The following is a 13498-nucleotide window of genomic DNA, read 5'->3' as shown; positions in this document are numbered from 1 at the left end:
ATGTTACCTTGTCTTCTTCAATTTCCATATTAATAAGGTTCCTCCTCTGTGCATCTGTGCTTAGCGAGGAAGCAGCAGTACTGTTCCTGCATATGGATTTTCTGCTGAGACTGTACTAGTAAAAAGGTCAGGGTTGTGAATCTCAAGTGCTGGAAATGGTGTAAAGACTTTATTGTGTTCAGGGGCTTGCCCGAGTGAGCGCGAACCCTTCTTTGTTCCCCGGGCCTTTGCTAGGCCTGTAGTTCTGGATGAGGTATAGTGTGTATTGTACAGCTGCCCCTCGGGGACACTCAATAAATGAGTAAATAATTTTGAAAAATGCACTTTTCAGGTAACATGGAAATTCTCTGTAGAATGGGACAGTCATAGGTATATCCCTACTTTCAGACTGTTGGCCCTGTAATAAATTCAGATGTGGAGCCTTACATTCTACTATTAGGTGTGGCATTTTAAATTGCGCTCTCACTGACACACTGACAGCCTGTTCTTGAGGCACCGTGCAGGTTTTTAACTCTACTGAGATGGACTTCAGCACAGAGTCATTTCTGTGTCAAACACCGAGAAGATACCCTGGATCATTTCTGTCGTTTCGGTAGTGACACAGAGATAAGTCATGGGAGCAAATCAGGCTTATAATTCTAACAATTTTGCATTCCTATTACATTTTCTTACCTTTTTTTTTTTTTTTTTTTTCCTGGGACAGAGATATCTAGTATGGCTGTTAACAAGCAGCTTGCCAGTTCGCCTGTCACTATTTCAGAGAAGCGAGAGTTCCCGGTGCCAGAAAACTTTACTACTGACAAGAGAGACACCGGTACTGCAGATGAGGAATGGAGATCTGTAGGGCCTCTGCTTGTACCTTTTCCACAGCATTGCTGTGAAGCGTGTGTGTATGGGTGCGGGGATGAAAGCTCTGGCAAATAAGAGAAAGATCTTTTTATGAGGCAGGCACTATAGAAATTTTTTTTCATGAGATCTGTTTAATTTCTGATGTAATTGTAATTAATGTAATTGAGTTACTATGGTAAAGGCAAATTGGCAGTGTGACTGTAAGCTGATACTTACTAGTTAGTGTTTTGCATTTTGCTGCTATTTCAAGTACATATGAACCTTCAGCAAGTATAAGCAATCCTTTCCGTGCTTATGAGGACACAAAATGGTGAAAAAAGTTAGTCTGGAATGCAAGATGTGCTCCTTACTCTTCCTTTTCTCAAACTGTTAGGACCGATACATACTAGTTGCAGAAATCCCAAAGCTGAGTTACTACATTCAGATCAGCAACCTTTCCTTTTTCGGCGGTACGTACCTGGAATTTTTGTATCCATGGAAGATTCTGATCTAGGAAGATTTTCCTCCAATAATTATTTTAAAGAAGAATTTCTATCCATCTCTGGATTCTTCAACCACTTTCCCAATATGCATGCGGTTAAAAACAAATTTAAAAAAAAAAATCAGTCCCAGAAATAAGTCTACTTCTGTGATTCTCTACCACGGACTTATTTTGATGAGACTCTTTTGCTTCCAAACTGTTCACTTTCTGAGGATGCGTTAATAACTGCACACTTCAGCTCTGCATAAGACAGACAGTTATTAAAAAGACACTAATTCTGTAGATGAGGTCTTTGTTAAGTTAAAAGGAATTAAAGTAGGCTTTGAGACAGAATTGTTATTAAGTCTCAATTGTGAGAAAGAGAGTATTTCAGATCTCGGTTAATTGATGCATTGTGATTAGAGGTTCCTGAAGAGCTTAAGAAAATAACAACTGAAAGTTTACTACATTGTCAAAGCTTGTCGTGGGAAAAATCCCATTCTCTTGAAATTACAAAGTAAACAGTGACTTCAGTGGAAGTAGGAGGTTTGGGATTTTGCTTTGTTTTCATGTTTCATACAGAAAAACAGAGTTAATGCTCCTAAATCCCTTGAAAAGATAAATCTTAATTCATCTTAGATCTTTTATCAAGAACTTAATATTATTGAGGTGTCTGTAGGCAGCATCCTTATTTTTGAGGGTATTTTGGTTAATTACATCACACTTCAGCAATAACAAGTCCCATAGGTTATTTAAAACTTAAAAAAAATAAAAAAAATTGGAGATATAATATGCATAAAGCTTCAAAAATATATTTGCTTGGGGCAAATAAAATGAAACCACGTAGATTCTACAGACTTTTTTTTTTATAAAAATCTTTTGCTTTGACTTAACAGCAGAATCTTTTTCAGTTTGATCTAATTCTTATGTTCAGATCTAAGTATCTTGTAACAGCTGCTTCTGAAGATGAGATTGTGGGAAGGGGCCTAGTGGAAATTAATTAAAAAACAAAACAAAACAAAACAAAAACCAGGCAGATCCAACAGTTAATACATATATATATATTTTCTTTAATAGTTCATGGTTTCTTCCAAGATATGTTAGAAATGTTCCAAGATATGTCCCTTTTACTGGACCTCTCAGATGTTTTTCTCTTATGTCCTATGTATATATGTGTCCACTAATTAATTTGTAATTTTTATAAACCAAATTATCTAAAACTACTGGTTTGTAGCTCCACGAATTTCCTCTTTTTACAAATGTCTCCCGTTTGTTGTCTATTCTTCTGATTAAATAAGCCAATTAATGGTTTACCAGTTTATTTTCCTTTGAAACTTTGTGTCCATACTGTCTGTTCTTAATATTTTTTTTTGTATTTTTTGTTCATTTTAATTTATAATCTCTTTCTGAGACTCAGTTGGATACAGACCCTTCAACGCGTCCCCTGTTAGAAGTGGTTCCAGCAGGATGACAACCTCAGTGATTATTCTGCAATAAAACAGACACAAGGAAAGTTCCTGTGGGTTTTGTGCTGGAGTTAAAATACAACTTTTGTACATTCATCATATATTTTCCAAGATGAAGCTTTGCCTTCCTGCTCTGGATGTGTTTGAAAATTGATTTATTATGAGTCTTATTGTGATCAGGAAGTTGGTCATGAGAAAGTTCTTTGGTCTTCCTTTATGCTTTTATGCTTAAAATGCAGAGTGAGGCTTTTTGTTTGTTTGTTTCCCCCTGCTTTTCCCGCATTTTCTATCTTTTGCCACAATTTCATTTTGTTTCACCATCTCCAAGACATATCTTTTTCTTTTTGACAGCTTTCTTTACCTTACTTTTTGTCTATGCTAGCTGTGGAGGCAGTTTGTTTGCTCCACTGTGTTGATTTCCCAGTAGTTTTTTTGTTTTGCTTTGTTTTGGTTTTGTTTTATAAAAAAACTTGTTTGCATTAGTTCAATGCTGTTTTCAGCAAACTATTAGCTATTGTGCTAACATTGCTTCTCATAAGAGAATTTTCTGCAAATTATTACTGTTGTGGTATTATTACTTCTCAAAACAGAGGGAGCCTCCCCAGAAGGTCAATCATTTACTATTTTTCAGCTTGGATTTTTTTTTTTTTGTTAAGTAAAATAAAAGTGTTTTATGCAGTGTGAAGAAATCATAAATCAAATTTATTATTTGCAATTTGGCATATCTGGAGCTGGCCTTTCAAAAGCAGAAATAATGCATCTTTTAGGAGTGCTACGGAAACAAAATAATAGGCATCCATAAACTGATAGATTTGGGGAACAAAGACATAAAGACTCTATTTGCTGTTTATTATTAACCAGAGATGGTTTTAATAAGCCATATGCAATATTAATTTAAGTGTTGAAAGTAATTTCTGTTAATTCCGTGTTTAGAAGCTAAAGAGTAATTTAAAATTCACTTTTTCAAGGACAGCACCCTTATTTCTGATTCCAAGTTTTGTGCCTGCTATTGTATCCTTCTGGGGTTAGTTTGTGTATTTTGCTTTTATGGCTAGAACAGGTGAAACCAATAAGCAACTTATAATGGTTCCTTAATTTTTTTTTTTTGGCAATAATTCATGTGATTAGTCTTCTTGTATTTACTTGACAAATGAAAATGAGCAGTGGGTTGGAATCAAGGTCACCCCAGTTCCAACTGCTGGGGACCAGCAGCAGCACAGACAAATGGCCAGTGATGGTAAGGCATGCTTTGGCTTTTCACAAAGCTGCAAATGTAACAGGCGGTGTATGGCTGAGTTGTTTGCAAACAGTGACCTTTAGCGGAATACTCAGTGTATATTCTTGATGGAAATCTTCTCTGCTGGAGTCAGCGCATAATTTCTTAGAAATATTTCTTTCTTCGTTTCTGCCAGTCAGAGTGAAAAAGAAAGGCGGTTTAAAGACTTGACATACATTTTGGCCTCCATTTCTATGTTCTGGCAGAAATTATTGGCAATTATATTAATGCGCTTGGCTTAAAAGGAGCCAAGTGTCTTCTGAGACAAAATTCTTAACTTCTGAAGAGGCAGTTAAGGCACTTTTGAAATCCTGTGGGGCAGACCCCTGTGGCTTTGGTTCCCCCAGCACAACTCACGTTGTTCATCCTGCTTCCACTTAGTGAATTTGCAATCTGATTCCATTGCAAACTTAAAAACGGCAGGTAAGCACAGTGTTCCAGTTCGAAACATGCTCAGCCGTAAGCGGTGCTGGAGGTAGTCCGGGGAAAAAGCACATTTCTTGATTCACGTGGCTTGTTCCTGGAGCTCTGGCCTGGTGCTGCTGTTTTGCTTTGCCTTGCTCTTCTCTCAGGGTGGCTGTCTTTCTGCTGTCAGTCCTGCTCCTGCTTACTTTCTCAAGTCTCCTCAGATTTTTAACATCCTCTAACATCTCTTTCAAACAGTATTCATCATCTTGTCTCTGAAAAGCAAAGAGGAAGGGAAGGTCAGTTATTTTTAATAGGAAGAAAAAAGTAGTGCAGCCATCATGCTGTAGGAGAAGGAGTCTTCTTCATTTTTCAGCATGACAAGGAAATGGAAAACCTGTTTCTGATGAAATTTTCAGTGTAGGGTAGTTCTCAGTGATTTTCAAACTAACAACCTCAGGTCCTGTACTTTCATGATGTAAAGATTTGTTTTTCCAAAAAGAAATAAACAAGCACACTCCCCATCACACAAAGGCACCTGGTTCTTAGCTTACATTTTTTATATTCCCATTATTTCATTACTGAAATGAAAGTCCTATTCCTCAGTGGAATTATGCCTGGTTTAGGTGAAGGGAAATTGCATCCAACTCTTTTCATGCTGTTTTAAAAATAAAAATAGACAAATCCAATGTTCATGGAAGACTCAGGGTGAACTACCCAGGTTTTCCTAAGTGCGCTGAAAACCTATGCAAGGTGGGTTACAATTTCACTCCATTTATTATTTTATCCTGCATAGTTTTACATATTCTGAATATCAAAATGTAATACAATCAGTAGCAAATGAGTAAGTGCATTCTGAGTATATGTTGACTTTTATTTTTTCTAGGCATACTCTGTCTACGATGAAGACATTGGCTATTGCCAGGGACAGTCCTTCCTTGCAGCTGTGCTACTCCTCCATGTGAGTTAATTGCAAAATGAAAGCTTTGATATTTGAAGCCAAAGCAGCTTTAAAATCAGTAGTACTGGAACATAGCATTTGACAGATATTTACTCTTGTTTATTTGTCTCTGTTCATTTTCCTGTTGTTGCTTTTTGGCAAATAGTGAATAATGGCTTCTATCTTTATGGATGTAGATTTCATTTATCTAGGAGAAATCCGATAAATTATCAAGCATTTCTGTGTCAAAACCAGACACTGATGAGTTACATCTTTTCTTGGAATTTAATTCTTATGTAGGTAAACTTCCTTTGGGTTCAAGGGAGATATTCTCAGAGTAGCCAACAGGAGCAAGCAGTCTCATTAATTTTCAGTGAGACTTTTTGTCCTAAGGACATTTTGTAATATCTTTTGAATGAGAGCTGAATTTGAACATTAGTATTTTAGCCTGTAACCAAGAACTGTACGAACTTGGATCTGTCACCTCCTGTATATACGTATGTATGTGTATAGTGATAGGGAGATAAATAAACAGTTTGTATATTTGGCTTTAACTTTGATGATGTTTCAGTGCAAAAGAAGCGGATTCAAATAGTATGGATATTGGTGGATATTGTAAAGAATTTCTGAATAAAACTCCCCAGACATCAACAGCAACTCTAATTCAGGACATAGCCTTTTTCTATCAAGCTTTAATTAATAAATTATTAATCATGGTTGACATACGCTTTAGATTGTGGTTTTGGATAGGACGTTGGTGGTATATATGTTACATATACTTTTCCTAAGGCATCAAGAAATCAAATTTGATCAATTCAACTATACTTTGTAATTCCTAGTGAGATCTAAGACTCCTCGAATATTTATGGAGCATGACACACAGTGGAAGTGTTATAGAGGAGCTTTAGATTTCTCAGGAGTAAACCTGAAATTAGTCAGGTTATTGCAGTCCCACATATGCTGCAAATCACCTCATCTCTCAGTTATTTTGTGAGTAAATTTTTACCCAAAGAAGTTGTTTAATTTCCACTGGAAGAATAAGCCAATTGCAATACAGGAGCGTTTTAGAAATGAGTAGGTGTCACATTCTTAATGTTCAACTAATACTTAGCTCCTCTCTCTTGGTAGTGTGCTGTCATTACGATAGAGAATCACCTTTGTTTCTAGTGTTTCAGGAGTTAGAAGAAATTGCCCTGTTATGTAGGGAATACTAAATGGCAATTGCACTCATTTTAATTTGCCCTTTATAACGTTTGCTTTCATAATAGGATATTAAACTGAAATAATCAGAGAAAGGGGGGAAGGGAAGCAGTGTCACTCATGTAAGTTGGGAGCTTCCCAGGATGTCCTTGAACTTGTGTTTTTCTCAAATTTTCCAACCAATCTGTATCTGTGAAAGCTTGTAAGATCCTCTCTAACTCTCCAGTCTTTGCATGGATTCTATCCCCTTTTCTTTCCCCCTTTTTTCTGGGACAGGTTATCATTTCTCTTCAGTGTAGATATCTTTCAGGGATGGTTGGGTAGCCTGAACTTCCATCCTGGCTTCTTGTGATTTTGCTGCTTTGGTGAAATCCCCATCAAAGATGAGCAAGTAATTTCTAATCATGGGGGACCAGTGTTGCCAACTCTGATAGTTTTACTGTTAGTCTCATAGTATTTGACTTTTTTTTTCCTCACTGTCTACCTCTTGGAATCACTACTATGTGAAAAAATAAAAATTCATTAAAAAAAAAAAAAAGCAGGTAAATTTCTGGCTTTTGTGATTCCAAGTAAAAATAATAAGGGACAAATATCTGAATGTTTAAAATCGGAAATGCCCCAAATAGGCATTTTCTTAAAAATAATAATAATAATAATAAAAAGATAAACTTCATTTTAAGATTTGAATTCTTGGGGTTGGTAATATTGGAGAACCTGCATCCACAGAGTGAGGACTCCATGGCCTCTGCCTGTACGTCCTTTGGCCCAGTACTCACCTCTGTTCCCTCTCCCTGTGCTGGGGGAGGAATGACTGTCAATGCACGTGTGTTTGAGCATGCAAGGTAGGTGTGCTTGTGCATGAGCATCTGTCATTTTATTAGAAATAATTGTTACCTTACAAAAAATGTACATGTGCTTTCATTTTATTCTAGAGCAGATTCAAGCTTTTTGGTCAGGATAAAAAATTTTCTTCCCTTTTCTTTGTCTGCGGCCTTTATCCACTGTCAGTGGGGATTGTTCTGACCAGATAAAATTGTGATAAAGAGCACTGAGATTTCTAAGAGCTTGTCCTAGGTGAATCTAGCCTGCACAGATAGCTAGCAGCTGACTTGGCAGTTCTTTATTCCAACTAGTTATTTTTATATATGCTGTCTGAAAATGGAAATGTCCACACATGGCCCTGGAGACAGGGCGTAATCATAAGCTGAACTACAAAAGATAAAACCCGGAAGGTAAATATCAACAGACTAAAATTCTCTTTGAAAAAAATACTGAGCTTTTATCTATTGCTGATATTTGATAAGGGACTGGCACGATAGTGAATGAAGGAGTATACTAAAAGGTCAAGAATTGTCATTCTTGATTCTCAATAATTGTTTGCATTTGTAACAGTCTGGTGCCTGCAAAAGCAAGGTGTTTTTTTCAAAGACCTGATTTGTGGCCTGCAGGGACTCTGCTTGTGCATGTCTCCTTCCTGTGTTACCTGAAGGCATGGGGGAAGAGGGAGATAGCAGCACTGGAGGTTTGATGACACAGGGCTTCCCACAAATTCAGCACTTTATAAGCTCAAGCCAATAAATTAGAGTGGCACACATAGCTTTTCCATCAGTACCACCTTCTGAAATTCTGTTGCATGAGAAATTTTGGTCAACATGGAATAGAGAGCTTATGGAGATACGGCTTCCGAAAAAAATCATAATGTTAATAGGGGAGATTGGTCCCTCCAAGCTCCCAAGGACGTTCTGTTGGCAAAACTTGTTATTTCCTTATTCATCATTGGAAACCTGACTTCAGAGATTTTCATGTCCTGGGGTTTGGATGAAAGTAAGCAAGCGTTATTCTCACTAAGGGTTCTTTATCTTAGCTCTCCTGCTTTTTTCAGTTAATCAAGTTTCTCTCAGTAGAAATCAGTGTCTTGGGATGTTGTTTTTCTTTTTTCTTTTTCTTTCCTTTTATTTATTTATTTATTTTTAACTCATGTTCTGTAGCTGAGAGTTGTGTGCTGGTTGATCTTGTACATATTGGCAGAAAGAATACCGATGACAGTTGTGCGGTTGTAAGGATGTAATACTTACATAAGCCTATGATCTGATCCCACCTTTTCTTCTTCAGAGAAAGTCTTACAGAGCCAAATCAAGGTGCCCAGCAAGAAGAATAGTCTAATAGTCTAAATTCAGGGTGCTTTGCTGAAAATTTTAATATATCCCAGTTTTTGAATTCATTGTTCCTGAGGTATTTAAGCGTACGTGTGTGTGTGTTTCTATCTGTATAAAGAATTTCCATCCTTAGCTCAGTTTTCTAAATTATGTTTGTATATTTTTCCAGATGCCAGAGGAGCAGGCATTCTGTGTATTTGTGAAAATAATGTATGACTATGGCTTGAGGGACCTCTACAGAAATAACTTTGAAGATCTCCATTGCAAATTTTTCCAGCTGGAGAAGTTAATGCAGGTGGGGCCTGAGTAACAAATTATTCTACTTTTGTAAATGGAAATATTGGTGAGACTAATGTTTTGCTTTCATAACCTACTGGATGATAAAACCCCTCTCCTTTAAGGTAGGATAGAACCAAAGCAGGGAAGTTTAATATCTGGATCCAAACATTGTGAGTCAGATTTATTTATATATTTTTTTTCTTTCATATACCAATCTTGCTGCTAATCTTTGTATTGAAGCAGAGTATGTATCTGTGCTTTTTTCACTCTGTTTGCTTACTGTCTCTCCTCCATGTTTTGTTATGCTACTTAGAGAGAATTTTTCTGTTCTATTGAAGCCAGTGTATCTTTTGGACTCCCACCATCAGTGTCCTACTTTCTATGAATTGTGTTGATGGTTAAGAGGTCAGGCAAATCAGGACATCCTGATGCTTATGAAATACAAATCAAGTGTAGGTCATTTTACAGATTTTGCTGTAATTTCAGTACATTGCTCTTTTTTCAGATGTAATCATATCATATTCAAAGCAATTTAAATAAAAGGTTGCAGGTTTTACACATTGCTGTTCTGACTAATAAGCACTTACTAACAGTCCATTAAGCCTTGACCTGGATTTCTGTTATTATAGTGAAAATTAGCTGCTAGAGTCATTTACCATAAATGGACATACATACCTCTGAGATTTGTTAAAAACAAACAAAAAAGTTCACAGACCACAGTTAATTGAATGATCTTTTTTCAGATTTCAAATTGTGCATATTTCCTACTTGATCAAGTACAATTTAATACTAATTAATTTGATTCTTAACACTGGTATATGGTCTTTTCAATATTTATGTTGTGGACATAAAGCTTTTTACTCTGTTAACAGAAAATGAGTGTATCATCAGTGTAGAGTAGAATTATCGGTGATAATTTTGTGTTGCTTATATATGTTCCTAGTTAGAGACATTGTGTGATGAAGTCATGAACATTAGTGTGCTGTGCTGCTTTCATGCTCTGCAAGGTGGTCTATTACTTGGTTAGCAGAATAATTTACAAGAAGACACAGTTAAGAAGTAACTTTTAAAAACATATACCATGCATGACATAGATTTCACAACTGCTCTGCCTTTCTCCTGTTGAAGATTTTGTAATTTCTCAGTATTACCTAACAGTATGTTGTTTGATGCCATGACAGAATCCATAGTGAATATCTTACTACAAACTGTAACCGTGGCCATGAAAGTTATAAAGAAACATTACCATTGCTCAGAAGAAGCCAGGATTTCACTTTGTTACGTTTTTCAGTCTTTAGCAACCTGGTACTTACTGGCAATGCAGATGATGAACCTGAAGTAATGAGTAATACTGAAACATTTATTTTTTCCTTTACTCTAGGAGCAGTTACCTGACTTGTATAGTCATTTCTCAGACCTCAATTTGGAAGCTCATATGTATGCATCCCAGTGGTTCCTCACTCTTTTCACTGCCAAGTTTCCGCTCTGCATGGTCTTCCACATCATTGACTTACTACTTTGTGAGGTAAAAAAAACCTTGAATCAGGAATCCCTTTCTCCATCCCCCGAATGTGTTAAGAACTTTCGTCTTTCTTTGTTTCATTTCATTGGAGTCATTTACAGTTTAATTTCAAAATGTGTGTACTAAATTCTTTAGAAAGCATGGTTATATTGAGAAGATGTTCAGTGGAATGCTGGTTTGGTTTTCAAATTAGAATGGTGGATCGCTTCATTCTTTGCAAAGGGATCTAATTAAGAATATCTGATGTATACATCTGTTCTAATTTAATTTGTTAAATAATTTATTCAAAGTTAGGAATTCTAATCTTTTGAAGATACCTAGTAGGCTTTTAGTGGGAAAACTCTCCAGATCTTCTGATTCAGAATGCCTAAAGACTGTAAGGATATTGCATGCTGCTTTGATGGCCTAGTATTAAACAAATAATGAGAACTGTTAAGCATCTCAATTGAATGAAGCTCTTTCCTTCCTATTTTTTTTCTACTATTCCAACTAAGAAATGCATTACTGCAAGTACAGAATGGTGCATTTCTGAATTGTAGACATATCTGCACTTTCTTTAAAAAAATAGAATGGAATGGAAAAAAATAGAATGTTAATTTTGGTGAGGTGTTAGTACTTCTTTGAGTACTTCTGTTAGTACTTCTTTGAGTACTTATCTGAGCTCTGATTTTTCATAATGTCTTGATTATTTAAGTAAGCAAATAGAAAGAGAGCAGAAGTTGTTAGTCTTGTTTCGTCTTTGCCCTCCTTTTTGCAGAGATGGTTATGCAATAGATGAATATAATACCTTGACCACTTTTGAATTGTTAGTGAGCTCATTTTCAGAATGGACTTCTGGTGTGGATTTGATCATTCTTTGTTAGTTGAGTTTATTTCTTCATTCTGATATTGGTGTACAGTTGATCTCAGAAATAACTGTTTTAAGAAATCGTCTGTCAAGAAGTACAGAACACCATTTCGTGGTGGCAATTGTTCTGCTAGCGGTATAGTTACATCCTGTCTTAAGCTCTTGCTCGTCTTATTGTATTAAGTTTGATGACAAAATACGCTGAAGAAATATTTCAGTCATGGTTAATATAGATTTAAAGTTTAGAATGAAAAAAAAAATACCACACCCCATTAAATGTCTCACATCTGGCAGTGTTCATCTCAGCAGGTCTGAAAGAATTTCTCTGGGAAGAAAGGTGAAGGAATCCAAAAAGAAAGGGGTAGAGTCAACAGCAGAGTCTGCTAGGGAAAGAGAAACTTGTTAGAATCTGCGAAGGGTAACCACATAAAGCTAGAGAAACATCTTTTACAACAGTTAAAAATAAATCAGAAATGGTAAGAAAATTGATTTCAAATGGGAAGATACATACAGACATCTTGAGAAACAGTGGGGCAATGCGTAAACAGCATACTGAGGCAACAGCGTAGACTATCAAACTGCTCCTAATGTTCATGAGTCAACCAGTCTGGAGTAACAGGCAGTTAGTTCTGAGAATCTGTGAAAGAAGCTTAGATTAAAATTATATTAAAATAAAAATCTAGTTGGTCCTCATCGTAGAAGGAAAATGTTATCAAAGGACTTGGGTCTGTTCAGCCTGGAGAAAAGAAGAGTGAGAGGGGATCTCATCGTTGTGTACAAATACCTGAGGTGTGAGAGACAGAGGGATTTGGCCAACCTCTTCTCAGTGGTTTGTGGGGACAGGACAAGGGGTAGTGGCCCCAAGATGGAGCACAGGAAGTTCTGCACCAACATGCGAAAGAACTCCTTCACGGTGAAGGTGACAGAGCACTGGAACAGGCTGCCCAGGGAGGTTGTGGAGTCTCCTTCTCTGGAGATATTCAAGGCCCGTCTGGACGCCTACCTGGGCAGCCTGCTCTAAGGAACCTGCTTTGGCAGGGGGGTTGGACCCGATGATCTCTCGAGGTCCCTTCCAACCCCTACAATTCTGTGATTCTGTGTGATTCTGTGACTAGACAGAATAGGCAAGGAATCATTCCTTAAAAAATCATACTGTGAAGCTGTCTGTCCAGTCAGCCTCCAGAAGGAGTGAAGGAGCAGTCAAAAAATAATTTTTGGTCTGCATTAAATTGCTCTTTACTTTATCTCTGAACAAACAGCATGCCTATAATTCCAGCAACTGGAAGGAGAAAAAACAGTTGCAGCTGCTAACACCGGAGCATATTCTTCTGGAAAAAAAAAAAATCAAAAAATCAAAATGTCTTTGAAGTCTTTTTTTTTTTTTTTTTTAAATAAGCTTCCAGCCTTCTCATTAATTTTTCATAAATACAGATGAATTTTAAATAGCTTCAGTTTCCTTCCTGGCTGTGCTTTCTCCATATCTCTGTTCTGTCTGTCACTGACAAACTGTTTACATCACATGTGACTCCTATGAAAGAAAAATATTGGGGGAAGAAAAAAAGTTAAACCATTGCTGCCTGGGTGCTGCAAACTGGTCATCCCAAGGGAGGTTCTCTGGCGCCCACAAAAGTACTTGAGTTGTGGATGGACAGTTTGGGTCATCCAGGACTTCTTGGATGAGATTTGTCTTTTCAGTTCTTGACTCTGGCTGGAAGAGTGACATTGATCATTACAGATACCTTTTAACTCTCAATCCAGAGAGGACTGGGTAGGTGGGCACATGTGCTTCCCTTGCTTGTGTTGTGGGATGGCAGCAGCCCAGCTGGGACGTGGCCCTCCTGAGCAAGACCAAATCCAGGGATGTGGCAGCCCATGAACTATTTGCTACATTGGGATATGAGAATAATCGAGAAACTTTTAAAATCACATCAAAGTGCGTGCCATTACATTGAAGGTCTTTTCATCATTCTCAACTTAAATATGACTTGATAAATAAATAAATAAATAAATAGCCCAAATTCGTAGGAGTTTAGGACTTGCTGTGACCTTTACATGATTCTTTCATCCTTTTGTCTTCCTCTGACGTTTTTTTTAAGCC

General features: G+C 36.9%; 1 protein-coding gene across 6 annotated transcripts in view; it reads left to right on the top strand.

The window, feature by feature from the left end:
• The window catches only part of RABGAP1L (RAB GTPase activating protein 1 like), a 248438-nt gene that overhangs the window by 143131 nt on the left and 91809 nt on the right, over positions 1-13498 (top strand). For all 6 annotated transcript variants that reach the window (XM_067001789.1, XM_067001790.1, XM_048073418.2 and 3 more), the window contains 3 exons: positions 5343-5417; positions 8922-9047; positions 10413-10556. In XM_067001789.1, coding sequence (XP_066857890.1) covers positions 5343-5417; positions 8922-9047; positions 10413-10556 — 345 coding nt within the window. The remainder of the gene's footprint in view (positions 1-5342; positions 5418-8921; positions 9048-10412; positions 10557-13498) is intronic.

Source organism: Anser cygnoides, chromosome 8 (assembly GCF_040182565.1).
Source record: "Anser cygnoides isolate HZ-2024a breed goose chromosome 8, Taihu_goose_T2T_genome, whole genome shotgun sequence".
NCBI classification, from domain to species: Eukaryota; Metazoa; Chordata; class Aves; order Anseriformes; family Anatidae; genus Anser; species Anser cygnoides.
Note: the sequence above shows the minus strand (reverse complement) of the source record. Positions and strands in the feature narration are given on the sequence as shown.